Genomic DNA, 16,772 nt, shown 5'->3' with positions numbered 1-16,772 from the left:
TATGATGATGTTATCATGTCTAGTGTGGGTATTACAGAAAATCACAATTAAAGCCTAAATTAAAAAAGCTGCACTTATCTATTTTTCAAAGGATGAAATGTACAATATCATAGATGTCCATACAGACAAACCCCCACAGAATCATGACCCCTCTCTGCCATTCACCTCAGTTAGCATCATATAGTCTTTTAGCTCGTTGTTTTGGCGTCACAGCCTTATAACCTTTTTTTTGGTACGATCATATTGCTTTCATCAACAACAACTTTCATCAACTGACAGACCCACTGTACACTACCTGCCCAGCTAATAATAGTAAATAACAATAAACATAATAATGGCAAATTTGTTTAATAATCCATATAAATGAAATCCAAGGAGCTGTCTAAACATCAACATCAGTGGTAGCATGGCCGAGCGGTCCAAGGCGCTGGATTAAGGCTCCAGTCTCTTCGGGGGCGTGGGTTCGAATCCCACTGCTGCCAGGATTTTGACATGAATATACCAATGAAAGAGATTGCATAGTTAGTGTAAATTGTACAAAACAACGTTTAAGCACATATGATGAAGAATACGTAATAAAGTGTGCTTAATTCCTGTGGAATCAAGGCGTTGCAAGGAGGAATAAAGTGAAGGTCTACTCTCTGCTTCTGTGGAATAGAAAGTTGGGTAGTTTGTCTGATGATGTTATCGTTTCTAATGTTGGTTTTACAGAATGTACAATATCATAGATGTCCATACAGACAAACGTCCAGAAAATCATGACCCCTCTCTGCCATTCACCACAGTTAGCATCATATAGTCTTTTAGCTCGTTGTTTTGGAGTCACAGCCTTATAACCCTTTTTAGGTACGATCATATTGCTTTCACCAATACTATTTCCAGACACAGCTGGCAGCTGTTTTCAGTGAAAAAGCTCTGACAAACCCACTGTACACTACCTGCCCAGCTAATAATAGTAAATAACAATAAACATAATAATGGCAAATTTGTTTAATAATCCATATAAATGAAATCCAAGGAGCTGTCTAAACATCAACATCAGTGGTAGCATGGCCGAGCGGTCCAAGGCGCTGGATTAAGGCTCCAGTCTCTTCGGGGGCGTGGGTTCGAATCCCACTGCTGCCAGGATTTTGACATGAAAGGGATTGCATAATCAGTGGCCTTTCTACAGACCAAAGTTCAAGTACATATGAGAAAGATTACTCAGTAAAAGGTGTGTTATTCCTGTGGTACCCAGACACTGTCAAAGAGGAATTAAAAGTATATGTACTCTCTGCTTCGGTGGAACAGAAAGTTGGGTAGTTTATACCATTGCCATGTCATCTGTTGTAGATATGATGATGTTATCATGTCTGGTGTGGGCGTTACAGAAAGTCTTAATTAAAGTCTAAGTTAAAAAAATTAGGTCAAAGTTATACTAATCTATTTTCAAAGGATCAAATGTACAATATCAAAAGCTTTGACAACCCACTGTATACTACCTGCCTAGCACTAAACAGAAGACAGGAATAATGATATTAAACAAACATAACAGTAAAAAATAATAAACATAATGGTGGCAAATTTGTTTAATAATCCATACAAATCGAATCGAAGAAGCTGTCCCAGCAGTACTGGATGGACACAAGTGGACAGCCAAGACACATTGCTGTTCACATGTTAATATCAGGTGTAAAGAGGGCATAAGTGTAGCCTATAGAAACTGTGGAAAAGGAAATAAATGTTGATGTTTTAAACAGGTGTGCCAAAAACTAAGGTAGTTTTTACATATGGTATGGGAACTACCATATAGGCCTACTGTTGCTGAGTAATGACTTGTTTGGTCACAACAGAAAATCACAATTATGACTTACTAAGTCATAAGCAAAAATGTCATCCATGGGGCATTGTACTGCAGTGTATCAAATGAGTGCATGCAACAGGGTGCCCCAGGGATGACATTTTTCTGTAGGCCAACTTGGACGGTAATGGTTCCCTCATCAAAAAGCCTAGGGGATTTTTCCATTGAATTTTGGATCATTGCAGAAAATAAGTTCTAGCTATTACTAGGTTAAGTAAAAGTACTGTATGGTCATGTTACCACCACTATGAAGCTGTGAAGACGTGTTCAGCACGGAGGTGCAGAACACAGATTTCCAGATTTAAGGACTCATTACTGGTGTACTTTATGTGACGGGTCTGTACCAGTAGTGCTTAAACTGTGGTATGTGTACCACTGGTGGTACTGAGCTCCCTCCTGTGGTATGCTCAGGAACTTTAAAGTATAAAAAAGCAAAGACTTCTGAGGTAGTGGCACTTAGCAGTCCAATGTGCTGGAATAAGACTCCAGTCTCTTTGGTTGCATCACATTGAGTCCCATTGGGATTTTAGCATGTACTGAAATAAGAGCAAAATCAATAACTTTTTATCATACAGAGAAAGAAAACTTTCCAAGTGTGGCTAATACACACTGTGAAATAGTAAACGCATGTGAACCCATTTAAAATGTTTGATGAAAACCGTGTGCTGGATTGTACAGTACAGATATGGCAGCTGTAGTTTGTGCAATGGTGCAGATTTTCTTGTGTGGTCGAAAGATGACGGCTCTGAAAGCATATTTATCAAAACTGCCTTGAATGTTCGCCTGAATGATGCTGCTGCTGCCATGGTAACACATCAGTCTGCCTGCTGTTCTGCTGTAGGTCTGTTAAGCTGTTTGTTCTGTTATCATCTCTAACAACGGACTGATGCACGTTCATACACAAAAGACAAGAGGACTGGGGGGGGGGGGGGTTGCTAACTTGTTTGTTTTTATGTTTGTAGTTCACTTTTGGAAATTTGCTTCTCTGCCCACTTATGCAAGGACAGATACTTGAATATTTTCCCTCAAACAGATGTGCGATGTGCCCTGTGCAGTACAAAAGCAACAACACTACACCTTGAACCGCGCTGCTTTCTTTCCAAAGCACATTTTGTGTTAATTCATAAGCTTTATTGGATGTAAACAGAGACTGGGTGACATAATGAGGGCAGAACCTTTTGTTACACTTATGCTCACTTGCTTATGCAATACACAAGAACAGACACAGTGAGAGACAGATACAGAGGTCTAATGCTTTTAATGGGGTTTCAATTTTAAGCTTAGGTCCACAAAAACGAGGACAGGAGCAGGACGTATTTAGTTGTCATTCATGTTTGTTTGTTTGTTTGTATGTGTGTGTTTCGTGTATTATATAGCCCCTTTATACAGAAATCTTGCTATAGGGCTGTTATGAAGTCCTTGATTATGCTGTCTTTGCATTATTACACGGAACAAAGAAAGGCTGCATAATGCCTCTCCAGTATGGGATTTTAGATTGCGTGTCAGCATCACAGAATCAAAAGAGGCATGACATGTAACACAACAGCTTCGGCCTCTAGTGTGACATAAAACATATACGTCGGCAGCGCTTTAGAAACAATAACTACTGTATGACATTAACAGGACAATAACAATAATTTATCATCTCTGTTTTATAGTGGCTGATCTTGTCCTTTGCTCAGAGGGTAAGGAGTTACCAGACATGATTGTTTTCCTAATTTGTGGATTTGTTAGCTGCTATTTTAATCTCCCACGGTGCATCATAAGCATAACACATCATCAAAATGTCACACCCATGCCGCCAATGATCTTGTCCTGCTGACTGTCTCTGTTTAAACATTGTTTCAGTGCTGTTACTACTTCCACTTCTGCTTTTTCTGCTTTCAAGGCGAGAAAACTCTGTCCCCCCATTCTGCGATTGTAGGTTTTATGCAGAACCACTAGGTGGCATAACAGTGTGAAACTCCAGCCCGTTCTCATTCCGAACTCTTAAAATACAACCTTTTTGACAGTGCTCTTGGCATAAGATTGCAACGCCAAAAGCCACCTTTCACATTCACGTGAAACGCCGTTCGACATTACATGAGAATGGGGCTGGACAGAACTGTTCACTATATAATTATATGCTGGCAGGCGGCAGGTGGCAGGGCGGCACCTGCTGCATCCTAATGGAACACGGTAAGATGGTGTCAGATTGAAATGCTATGGGTAACAATATTATACATGGAGTGAGACTGGTGTCCGCTTCCTGTCCGGATGTGATTTTTTTTCTACACTCTGCCATGTGCCTCTTTACCATAATTCTAACCATCAGTGCCCTTGTTGCCTAAACCTGACCATCCATGCAAGCATATGTGTTGGCTGACATTTTGGCATTGGTAGGCATGTGTTGAAGGACATCTAAAACATAAAATGTAGACGCAGAAGCGCACTGCAAAGTGACAAATTGGGATGAGAATGTGTTGGAAACTCCCGCCTTGCAAAGGCAGAGTAAAAGGGGCTTAATTAATAGTTTCTTAATCTGATGAACAGCTCCTCCACTCTGTCGCTCGCTGACTGTCTGTCTCATAAACACGTTCCTATTACTAAACACATTCATTCACACACACTCTACAGACACACTGCAGACACAGCTACTGTGATGACATAAGAGAATGGCAAACAAAAAGCACAAAAATATGCATTTTTCAAGCCAAATGCCAATCATTCTCTGATTCTTGCTTCTCAAACACAAGGTTTGCTTCATTTCTTTGTGTTAAATCACTGTAAATATCTTTGGGCTTTGGATTGCTGGTCAGACAAAACAAGCAATTTGGAGACATTACCTTGGGCTAGGGGAAATTTGTTCACTATTTTCTGACAGGCAAGTTGTTGCAGCCCCATTCCAGTCTCCAAAGTATTCTCTCTTCCTTAACCAAGAAAGTGAGAGGACTTCCTTTCATTTAATGTTCTCGTCTTACTGAAGTTCCTCTTGTGTTTAATCTTCATACATCCTCACTTTCCCTGCCTCTCCTCTCACACAGGCGTGGTCCTTCTGTTGGCAGCACAGTTTCCAGGCAGCATCTCTGTGTTGTTGTGAGCAGCTGCAGTCGTTAAGTCATCCACAGCCATGTCAATCTTACCGTCCTTGAGAGGCGAGGTTAAGGTGTAGAGCATGAACTCTGAGCCCACTGTCACTGGTGTTGGCAAACCTGCCATGACTTTGGATTCGGCCGAGAGGGACGGCTCTCTGTCTCGCACCAAGGAGGCTCGAAAGGAGTGTGAGGTCGAGTCCCCTCCGCTGTGGTTGCTCCTGTAGCTGTACCGGCGGCTGCGGTTATGGTAGTAGCGGTTGCGGTAGTAAGATGAGTTGCGGGAGATGGGCGGCTTAATGAGGGATGGTCGGCCCTTAGTACGAAGCTGTCTGTGTTTTTCTATGAACACGTGCACTGCAAGGACGCCAACCATCTCAGCCAGCACGAAGGACAAAGCTCCAAAATAAAAAGACCAGCCGTAGGAGTAGCTCTTCTTGTTGTCGCTCTGGCTGGGGTCACCTGAGTTGGCTGATATGTACACGATGATGCCAATAATGTTACTGAGACCTGGAAGAGTTTACAGAGATGGAGAGAGTCAGAGGGATGATAATACTGTGAAGCTGTGTATTGACATCAAATTGGTGTGTGATTCTGACCTGCAGAGACAAAGAGTATACCCGCGCTGAGGATGACGTTGTAACGGGACTTGTAGAACTCGCTGGCAGCAACACACACTCCTCCAAGAAATAATAATCCCACACTGAGGATGGGGAAGAGGCTGGAGGCTCGTACTGCTCCTGAGGAGGGAAGAGAAACAGGGTATATATGTTGTAAAACTTCAAATAAAAACTTAGTCCCAATTAGACATCCAGTCCCCTTTAGAGGCCCAGTCTAGTTGCCATGCAGTTTATTTTTATGGAAGTTCTTTGGATGTATAAAACTGGGTTTTGGATACCTGCTGGAGCTATCAGTAGTTAGCTTCTTTGCTTAAATCACTGAACTCAGTGGTCTTATATTTGGGACAGGCATCTATATGGGCCAGGCTTTAATTTCCTTTCACACAAAAGATGGGAAATACCATAAAACTTCAAATAAAAGCCTAGTCCCAACTGAATGCCCACTCTCTTTTACTGGACAGGTTTGGCTATACATTTTGACGAATTGACGCCTATTAACTGAAGTGTTACGGTAACAGACTTCCATTATAGTTGTTGGATCTCACAGTTACATGTGTATTTGTTACCCACTTAGTAAATACTCGGCAGCATCCTGCTCATAGTCGGCATCCTCAGCAAAGTGATCAATGTCTTTGCAAACGCCCCGAAATGTCCCTGCAAAAAATAAAGCAAAAGAAGCATATTACATCCATTTAATGACTCTGATTCTGTATCATTTCATAACATGATATGCAAACTGCATGTTTTACAGAAGTCACAGCGTCTTTGACCCACTAAACTGTACATGCTCTCTAACAGTGACTTGCATAATGATAAATGTGATGCTAACCATCTGATGGGATGTACTGTATTGATTTTTTTTTTTGTTGCCTTTTTTTACAATTCAGCTCCAAGCTCAATAGAGATATTTTGCTTTGGATATGAGGCACACTCAGATATCAGACTCGAGCCCAGAGAATTTGTGGGAAATAATATTCTGTTATACTCTCAGGGTTCCTAAAACTTTTTCTCTTAGAGGGCCGAAACTGAAACTTCATGGTGGACTACGGGCATAGAACAGACACCTATTCTACTGTTAAGATTCAAAATGGTACTAGGATCCTATTTCCCTTCACCGAAATGCCTTGAAGTGTCTCTCCCTTTCCATTTTTTTTCTCATCTCACTCGTGCCAGACTGACTTTTTGTGCAGATTAAGAAAAATAATTCATAGTAACTAGGGATCCTACATATTTAGCCCTTTGAAACCTGGAACTAAAATGAAACTGGTTTGATCTCTCTCAAAAACATGGTAAGAAAGAAATGAGCAACATAGCAAGACATATTCCAAGAATTCCTTCTAACTTCCAAAAAAAGTTAGAAGGAAATTAGCAGAAAATAAGCAAAAAAAAGATAAGTAAAAAACAAAACAAGGCGCTGAAAATTGTAGACACAAGTTTCGAGAAGTTTAACCAAAGACTGATGATCTTTCACAGATTGTTTTAAATGTGGGTGATTTTTAAAGGCCTGAAGTAGTCAGAGTATTCACTAATTCACAAGAATAATTTAGAAAAAATGACAAAAGCGATTAAAACAACACAACATTTGTAACCAAAATATTATATATTTTTCCCTATCTCATCCTCTAACTCATCTTAGGGCCCTTATGTTTTCTTTTGGGACTTTATTTGGGGATCACTTCTATCAACAGTTTGACTGAAGAGCAGATATTCTACTTGATATTCTACCGAGCTGCCATATTTGATTAGTTAAGGCTGCAAATGTTGCCAAACACGGTGTTTGGATCGTTACGGTGTCTTTACAACATCTTCAGAGACGAGGAGAGGTCAAACACAGAAAAATGAAAAAATTTAATAACACTGATGCAGTCCAGACTAGCTGCCATTTCAAGTGTTTTCAGTGTCCTTCATGCTGTCGAGTATTCAGCATATTAAAACACCGCACAGCTCAGAGAATATCTCCTGGCACTACATGTGGGCAAGAATACAAAACATAAAATATAACACAGTATAGTCCCACCAGTCATTGGCAAACAGATGATCACTATCACAGGCCTGATATACGTTTTTAACGTGAACTTTGATCCGCTAAAGATTTAAATATCAGCTGCACACGTGTCCTGCTCTCAGTAACCTCTGGCCCAGCAGCAGTGCCTTTCAACATTCACACACGCAGAGATATATTGATAAATGTGTCCCTATGTGCTGCACTGATTGACCAGTATTGATGATGGGACTCAGTTGCCATGGTTACCGAAACAAAACTCATTCAGTAACTCGGTCGTGGTGATCGGGTCAGAGAGAAAAGCCACTGAGAGAGCATTTATTCAAATTATTGTCAGATACAAAGAGAGATGAGGTAACATGTTTTGCATATTTTCCCTCTCTTAATGAGAACAGACATTTTCTGAAGACTTGTATTATGCAGCGTGTTTGTCCGCCAACTTAGTGTCATTAGTCTTTATTCAAACTACTTTGGAGGACAATTTGGTTAACACAGAGAGGCTCCACTAAAAATGTCCCTCTGTAGTGAAGTGTTTAACTCTTTAACACCTGCTGCATTGACATCAGTTTTTTTATGTTGCATTCGAGTGCCCTTTACTAACATTTAAACCTCTGAAACCTCAGCAAATGGGTTTGATTTCTTCCAAAAACACAGGGAAAAAAACCTAATGAGCAAGTTGGCAAGAAATTTTAAATTAGTAAAAGGTGATAAGAAAATGATCTGGAAATTAGCTGGGATGTCCAGAAAAATATACGTATAATTTTCTAAATTATATATTAACAATTATGTTATACAAAAAAGAAAAGAATATATTTTTATTATTTTTAGCACTTTGTTGAGGTGGTTTTCTTGTTTTTTCAATATCTTTTTTATGTTTTCAGGTAATTTTATTGCAAGTTTTTGAAAGAAATCAAATCAATTTGCTCAGGTTTCAAAGGAATAATGAGAGCACAAAACCATACATTAGCCTGGTCTGTCCAGGTGTATTTTTATTTTCCATCTATGTCTATGTTATATCTGTCACGTCATTAGTTATCATTGTTGTCACGTATAACCCTAAGCAAATCAACACTGCCACCTCCTCCTTTAATCATTTATTGCACATAATGCCCAGAGAGTTTCAGTTGGCTGTGTTTTTTGGCTTTTTGTGATGAAGTCTCTCTCTCTCTCTCTCTCTCACACACACACACACACATACACACATACACACATACACACACACACAGGACAGCTGAAGCATTGATTTCCTCTGCCTACCTTTCCATTAAAACATTTTGAAGCTTAGAGGGGGAGCAGCAGAGGGAAGGAGCAGGAGTCGAACATTTCCATTTAAGTCAGAAAATTAGCAAACAGAGGACATAGGATAAGAGAAGGAGAGGTGCTATTAAAAAGCAATAAATAATTAAAAATGTAATTTCTATCCATAATATATCCAAGACTCAAACTCTCCTCTCCCTCCCCGAGATGTTAGCATCAATCTGAATCAAACCCATCTAAAGTAAAATATGGGATGTGCTGTGGGAGAGCAAATTTTCACAAAAAACTATAACAAAACATGTTTTCATTATTAGGCATAAAGAGATAAAGTATTTTAACTGACAGCTCAAAGGCTGGTTAATGAATTGCATTTCTGTTTTGGTTCAAAAATTGTGGAGCAAACGCCTCCTCAAGATCTCTGCTGTTATTATAGTTTTATGTCTCTATTTGTCCCCTGAAAGTATTTTATTTTATGGTACAGAAGATTATTTGCACTCTTGAAGCATTAATAATTTGAAAAGGTATTAAGGTAATCTGTTTTACTTGCTCTCTAACTAAAAATTTAGGCTACACTTTCCACTTTATCCTCTATTTTTCTTCTTATTCTTTACTAAAATAAAAAACATTTCATCCACCATGGGGTGCTAAAAATGATGTTTACCAATATTTTTTTAGTCTGTAGGTAGTTCTGCAATATTCTAAACTTTGTGATGCTGTGATGATAAAATGTTCTCCTGGGATAAAAAATAACAATTGTAAGCTATTATAAGATTACTGTATTTTGTATTGACTTCTACTGAACTTTCTATTAATTATCAGATATGCAAATGCAGTAGATCTTGCATTTACATATAGGGTTCTTTATAATCTCCCTTTTTGGCAGATTACAAAAAAAAAAACACCTAAAAACTCTGATGATATTCCTTGAGTGCTATGAGAAACTGTGGACCTACATGTTCAGGTAAAATTGTACTGTCCTCTTTTGTTTCCTAAATGGTTTAATCAATTTCAATTCAGTCATTAATTCATGAAATCATAAACCTAACTATTCATAAAAAGAGATTGTCCAAATTTTTTGCTAACTTTTCCTTGTTCTCTCACTGCCTGTTTCCTTAGTGCCATATCATCTACAACAGACGCACACGTGTGTAACTATGATGACCAATTCTGGACTATTGTGGCTGAGATGGACTCATTTTTGCATTTTAATTTTTTTTTTCAGTGACAAAAATGTATTATCACAGGGTGGCAAACAATAGCATAAGTAATGATTTGAAGGCACCTAGTTGCCTAAAAACATGCAGGTTTCACTTTAGAAAAATGTCCCATTTTAGCTTTATGTTTTGTCCAAATTTACCAGAATATGTTAAGTACTCACTTAAAACCCATTCCCGGTCAAACATTTAATCAAATGTAATATCTGAAAAACATTGTTTTTGTTATACACTTCATATTTTGGCTTCAGTACTCTTATTACCAAAATAGAAAACCAACATGCCACATGGTTTTCCCTGAAAGTTCTAGGATCAGTGTTTTTTTCTTTTACTCTGCTCTGCTCATAGCCCACTTATCAGCTCAAACCAATCAAAATGTTTCAGGTAAAGCACAGCTGTATTGACAGTGCAATAGCATGTTTGGTGACTGGTGGTGACCCACTTCACCTGATGTCACAAATGATCTGACTTCACCCTACTTGATCTGACATATTGATTGGTTTTAAAAAAAAATACAACAACAATATTGATATAATTTAAAAGTTTTGCTGTGACTTTTTATTCCTCTGCAAAGCTTCTTATTCTCTAAAATCAGACAAGTTGATTTTATTTCAAAAAACAGATTGCCTTCAAAAATGTGAGTAAATATAATTAGTTCTAATGTTTACTTTATATCTATCTAATGTTAAGTTTACTTAAACTTTTGTTATAATGACTCAATTTTGTGAAGTTGTTGCAACTTAGAAATTACACGTTTAGTCAAATCAATATTCCTACATTTCAGTAAGTTCAATGAACCAAGTTTACTCTGTATTCTACCAGTTGCAAACTAGACAGTTATATTTGTATTTTCTTAAATATGTTAAGAAAACAGATCTCGCAGATCTCCAAACTTTATCATTGAAGAAATCCTATTTGTTATGATCAAGTTAAGCCAGACTAACCTGGTTTACAGAAGTTGTACACACTTAGAAAGAACAAGGTAATTTCACGTGTCATTTTAAGTTGCTACAACTTAAAAAAATTAAGTGAATACAGCTCAATTTTGAGTTTTGACAATAAGAATTTTGACAATGAGAAATAAAGTACCTTAATATTTGTATTTATTTTCCTTTTTTTAAGGTAAGCGGTTTCCAAGATTATTTTAAGTATCAGTTTGTCAGATTTGACAGTGTACTTGATCTGATATATTGATTGATTTTTTTCATACATAACAACAATATTGCTGTATTTTAAAAGTTTCGTTAGAAGTTTTAATTCCTTGCTGTAGTTATATAGTATATGATGGTGAAGCTCGAGTGTATTTCTCACCCTCGGTACAGCAGGTCCTCCACAGACCGGAGTGGGTCAGCACCTCCTCGTTCTTGCGGACGGTCTCGTTGTCGTTCTGGCTCTTGGAGCGGCACATCCCGCGGGAGTACAGCCAGTAGTCCGTGCCCACGGCGATGGTCATGAGGCTGAAGGCGCAGAAAGCCCCCGCTGTGGTCAGCAGCATCATCACTCCCCGGTTACACAGCCTCATGTCGGCCCAGCCTCCTCTTCCTCCTCCTCCACACCGAGGAGTCCTGCAGCGGACGGGGAGCAGCGGGGTTTAGAAACTGTTGAAAACTTTCCCCCGGTGTCTTTTCTTTGTGTGGATCCAGCCGGCTGAGGGAAATTTAAATTCAGTGCACATCTTCTGCACCCTGCGCTGTTTTCTGTGCAGGTTTCAGGATGGGACGCTTTTCCTCTACGCTACTTACACACGACCTGGTTCATTCAGCTGGGATGTTTCCATGTTTTGTCAGTAACTGAAGGATGACAGTGGAAAAACAGGCCGAGAAGTGAAAAAGCCCCCAAATCCTGGATTTTAAAAAACAGTTGTTGGGAGAAAACAGCAGCATTAGCTCCCCTGGACACCATCGAGTTTGTTGTAGCTCAACTCTGTTTGGCACAAAGTCGACATGATCCCGCCCCCGTGTGCGTGCGTGCGTTATGGTCAGGAGGGCAACCTGTAGCCGGATTCAGTTCAGCACCATGGACAGCGGCACAGTGCAGCTGTCATTTTCCCTATTTAAATACACATATATGAAATAATTAATTAAAATTAAAACAGTTAGCATGCTTTTCATATTAATATCGGAATACAAAAAAGTAAATAAATACATTTAAATTAATGTGATGCATTTACCCAGTACCAAATAGTACCAAAAGTACAATCTCTTTGTATTGTCATGTTATTACAAAATGACAAAAAAATTAAACTACCATGTCCAGCATCAACAATGAGCCTTTACATTCAATTATCAATATTTCTATACCTTTCTATGGTCAGTTCTTTCATATCTTGAGGAGAAATATTTGTAAATAAACACAACTAAATTATGTTTTTTTCCCCCCAAATTTTTTTTTTTTAAAAGTTTGACTTTTCACAGCCTTGATTCATGTTCACAGTGTTCCTCTCAGGCTGCATCTAATACCCTAAATTATATCAGGTTTCCACGTGTTTCCACATGTTAAACTTGTCTTTAAAACACGAGAACCTGTTTTACTAAATTACTATATACTCTGACACTCTGCAGAGGAAACCTTTCATAAAAACTTTATTATTTACAATAATGATCAAGAAAATATAAATATATAAATCCATTAGCTCTACCAGGAACAAAGGCTGTGTCCTAACCGCAGAAGCCTGGGTTTGATTCCACCCCTCATTTCCTGTCACTCTTCGAGTCCTATCCAACAAAGACAAAAGGACTTAAATATAGACAAAATTAGTTGCAACTATACTCAAGAGCAGTTTCCAATCTTTCTGTGAGCAGAGCCAAATGTGACAGTATTACCAAACATTTCAGAGATTTGTCTTCATAACACAAGCAACTTTAAACCTTGAAAGTTTTTTTTAGAAACATTCTGCTGATCTCTCTGCTGATCTGACAGAGATGAGATTTGTTTTTGCCTGATAAAGTACAAGTGTGCAGCCTAAAATCTGCAGGCCGAACTAAAGTGTCACAAGAAAGTCATTTTTTAGCATGTGTAACCTATTTAACTCTCTGAACCTGGATCAACATCCATTTCTTGTCACGTTCACAAGCGTTTAAACCTTTAAAACCGAGCAAATTGGTTTGACTTCTTTTGAAAATGTGAGTAGAAAAAGGCGAGAGATGTCCCAAAAATTGCAAGAAATTAGGAAAAGCTGACAAGAAAATGGAAAGGAAAGGTGTTTTTTAAATACAGAAAAAGACAGAGACAGAGAGAGAAGAACATTACAAAATAATTAGAAAATCATTATTTAGTTAAAATTATACTTTATATTTAAAGTTAATTACATTAACATTTTTAACACTTTTTTCCCAGCCATTACCTTACAGGTAATTTTCGTATAACGTTTTACTAATTCCCTGTTAATTTTGAGCCTTGTTTTTTGTGATGTTACTCAAGGGGTTTCAAGGGGTAAAAGATTACCCTTACTTTAATAAATTTGATATTTAATGCAAATTGTTAACTTGTAGCTTTTTTTCTGATTGCATGCATGCAAGGATGAAGTTCCTGCTCTGACATTATTGTAAAAGTCTGTTTTTACAGAGTTACCAAACACCGGGTGCAGACAATCACTGCATCATTCTTTATGTAAAAAAATGTATGATTCAGCTGAGTAAAACACAAGAGCCAGAGTTACTGAAATGATATTATGATAATTCACTTTAATGTAGGTCATACTGTAAGTGTCTGTCACGCGCAGGTAAAGACAGCGCATGCAACACATGTATACTGTCCTGTTACACAATTTCCTCAGGTTGCTTTATAAAAGTTGCCTTTTTCTCCTCATCCTCCTCTTCTTCTTCTCCTTCTCCTGCCTTTTGCATAGTAAACACTTTATTCTCCCCTTGTTCCCCCTCTCCCTCTTATCTTCACTTATCTCATTTCCCAGTTCCTTTCCTCTTTAAATTGTACCTATGTGAATGTGAGCTGGGGAACAGGTGAGGAAGAGGAGGAGAAAGGGGAGATATAAAAATGGGAAAAAGTAAAAAGTGATGGCTGAGTGCTGGCAGGGACAGAGAGCAGAGAGAGAGGGAGACGGGGCTGTGAAGAATAGTATACAAGCGTATTACAACATGAAAACCACTTCTAGCTCTAGGTCCCATTCCTATTTACACATACACTGAAATACAAGTCATACAGAATTATTACATCTACTTTATATGTTCATTTCACAAAATCTCATATTTCTCTGTAGCATATTTTGACATTATTAGAGAAGGCGTACACAGCATTTGGAGTGGAAACTAAAATTTGAGCATGGATATTTCAAAACTGACTTGCATCAATAAATTCACACCAGTTTTTTTTTTTCTACCTCCGTGATGTAAAACGCAAATCTTATGGGAACTACTGTACCAACAAATATGGCATGCATAGAGGAGCTGCACCACAAAGACGGTATAGGCCTACACAGCACTAACCCACTGCGTACAGTGCCATAGAGAAAAGAGAAAAGAGAGAGATTAAGCAAGAGAAAAAGACAGAGACATTTTTAAATATCGCTGCCAAACAGGCATTTGAGGGGGATTTCTCTTTTTTTGTTTTTTTTTTTTTGCATCAATTCGGAAGACAATACGTGCTTGAGACTAAGTTTAGGACTAACTTAGACACGAGGTTATAAATCAGGAGCTTTAAAAACCTTCATACCCTCCAAACCGCAGCCTGCACAGGTGTGTGTGTGTGTGTGTGTGTGTGTGTGTGTTAGAGTTACCTTTGGAGACACGCACCAGACTCAAGACTGGAGATAAAAATTGTGTTTAAACTTTGTAAAATGAGAATTTTTGGGGTCAGATAAGGGTTATGTCAACTGATTGGACATAGCTGCTGTGATGTCACCTATTGGTTTGTGACCCCCTGTTTTGGAAGAGTTCAGCATTTCAGCTGTCACCATCTTGTTTTTTTGGAGCCAGAAGTGACCACCTTATGGGTTAGAGGGTCAATCTGACTGAGAAGCTGAGAACACTGTTGGCACACAGCCTGCCACTCAAAGTGGACCGCCCTTAATTATGCGTAACTTTAAGCCTTAGTGAAATGTAAACAGTAGAGATCGGATCAGAAGGATCAGTATCAACACATTTTTTAATTTACTGGGATTACTTATTTTGAGCACGTGCCCTGCCCAATCCTTTGTTTACATCCGCCCCTCGAACAGGTGTCAGACACAGAGAGCACAATTTCTGGCAGATATTCAGGTTTTATTGAATTGCTGCTACTCCAATAATTAGAAAATGACCTTTTTTTTCATGTTCAACTTACACGGCCATCCCACTGTCACTGTAAGAGGAACTGAATTTTAGTTGTTCCTTTTTGGTGAGCTAGTTTTACTATATTGCTGTAACAAGCAGAACTAAGACTGATTTTTATTTGTTGTGACTGGGAATGTTAAAGTTAAGCTATAACATTACTTTGCAGTGGAACTGTGATTATATTATTCATTTATGGTGTTCTGTGCTTTTATTACAAAGCTGCACTAAGTGGATCTGAGAGCTAAATCTAAAGACACATTTTAGTTTGTTTACTTGGTTATGAAAAAAAATGCTGCACTAAGTAGAATTGTAATATGACACATATAAAAATGTTTTACTTTTTTACTTTGTTATTTTTGTAAAAAAATAAAATAAAATGCAGACGATTTTTTCTTGTATTGCATCGCAGAGATAAACTGTCAAGCACGTACACAGTTTCTCTCTGCTGTAAAGTTGGGCATTTTAAAATGGGGGTCCATGGAGATTTCCTCTGTTTTGGAGCCAGCCTCAAGTGGTCATTCAACAAACTGCAGTTTTTGGCACTTCAACATTTGCTTCATTTTTCAGTCCTGGAGGTTGTCACTTAGGTAAGAGTACATCTCTGGGAAATGAATGTAAGTCTGTCATTTCCCCAAAAGTCACCTAAGTAAATGTGTGTGTGTGTGTGTGTGAGTGTGTGAGTGAGAGTGAGAGTGAGAGTGAGAGTGAGAGAGAGAGAGAGAGAGAGAGAGAGAGAGAGAGAGTGCGTGCGAGTGCGTGTGTGTGTGTGTGTGTGTGTGTGTGTGTGTGTGTGAGAGCACATACATGAAATATTGATCATGGAATGTTCATGATGCAACTTTTACAGGCCTACAAGAGGAGAAAAATCAAGTAAACAAACACACACTGCTGTTGATCAATAAGAGCACATACACATAGTTACACATTCACTATGACTCTTTGTATTGACCTGCTCACCACGAGGTCGTGTGAATACTACACATGCCTGGAGTTTTCTGGAAACTGGCCTGTGATCACGTGGTCACTGGTCAAACTCAGTCCCACTGTGACCGACCAGCAGCTAAAGCCAGTGTGGTGGTTTCTGATTGTTGTTCAGTTTAGATGCTGGTGTGGGTCGGAGATGTGTGTAGATGAGACGTTTTAACTTCAGTGGTGGCGCAATGAGATGCTGGGTGAGTCCTCCATGGATGTAACTGGGGCTGTACTGGTGGACTAAAGTCTTGACTGGGCTGCATCTGAACCAACAGGAACTCCTCAGACTTGTATGATGAATTCGGGGTTGGTGTAGGAGAATCCTTGAAACTCGTTCTGGTCCAGATTCATAATAAAGAGCTTGTCTGTGGGCGTCAGCTCCACTGCCATCTTGGTGAACTCCTTGTCAAAGTTGCCGACGTCACGGCGAGATTTCTGCCACACAGAGAAAAAACAGGAGACAGAGACATGTTGGGGAACAAAGCTTGAGTGAATGTGAACAGCGCTTTTAAAAATTAGATTAGAAAGA

The 16,772-nt window shown here is 38.8% G+C and overlaps 2 protein-coding genes and 2 non-coding genes across 4 annotated transcripts in view; 2 read left to right on the top strand and 2 right to left on the bottom strand.

The window, feature by feature from the left end:
• Positions 1-171: 171 nt before the first annotated feature.
• On the bottom strand, positions 172-13,513 carry cacng3a (calcium voltage-gated channel auxiliary subunit gamma 3a). The gene is made up of 4 exons (XM_042485672.2): positions 11,316-13,513; positions 6,102-6,185; positions 5,511-5,651; positions 172-5,421 (listed from the first exon to the last, which is right to left on the bottom strand). The coding sequence occupies exons 1-4, from the start codon at positions 11,524-11,526 to the stop codon at positions 4,856-4,858; spliced, it is 1,002 nt and encodes a 333-aa protein (XP_042341606.1). The 5' UTR covers positions 11,527-13,513; the 3' UTR covers positions 172-4,855.
• Positions 401-482, top strand: trnal-aag (transfer RNA leucine (anticodon AAG)). Its single transcript has one exon. It is a non-coding gene; the product is annotated as a tRNA-Leu (tRNA).
• trnal-aag (transfer RNA leucine (anticodon AAG)) lies at positions 1,044-1,125 on the top strand. Its single transcript has one exon. It is a non-coding gene; the product is annotated as a tRNA-Leu (tRNA).
• A 154-nt stretch (positions 13,514-13,667) lies between the features above and the next one.
• Positions 13,668-16,772, bottom strand: part of prkcba (protein kinase C, beta a) — a 39,971-nt gene continuing 36,866 nt past the window's right edge. Inside the window, exon 17 of the mRNA XM_088075845.1 lies at positions 13,668-16,678. Within this exon, the coding sequence (XP_087931971.1) occupies positions 16,526-16,678 (153 nt within the window). The 3' untranslated portion in view covers positions 13,668-16,525. The remainder of the gene's footprint in view (positions 16,679-16,772) is intronic.

The sequence above is a fragment of the Plectropomus leopardus genome, chromosome 3 (assembly GCF_026936395.1).
Source record: "Plectropomus leopardus strain MGB_pleo_1.0 chromosome 3, ASM2693639v1, whole genome shotgun sequence".
Taxonomy (NCBI): domain Eukaryota; kingdom Metazoa; phylum Chordata; class Actinopteri; order Perciformes; family Serranidae; genus Plectropomus; species Plectropomus leopardus.
The sequence above is the reverse complement of the archived record's forward strand: the minus strand, read 5'-3'. Positions and strand labels throughout refer to the sequence as shown.

Excerpts from the sequence above, each read along its gene's own strand:
- cacng3a (XM_042485672.2), bottom strand. The coding sequence starts at position 11,526 with ATGAGGCTGTGTAACCGGGGAGTGATGATGCTGCTGACCACAGCGGGG. Across the intron at positions 6,186-11,315 it reads GAGGACCTGCTGTACCGAGG|GGACATTTCGGGGCGTTTGC; the intron begins GTGAGAAATACA and ends TATTTTTTGCAG. Across the intron at positions 5,422-5,510 it reads TATACTCTTTGTCTCTGCAG|GTCTCAGTAACATTATTGGC; the intron begins GTCAGAATCACA and ends AAACTCTTCCAG.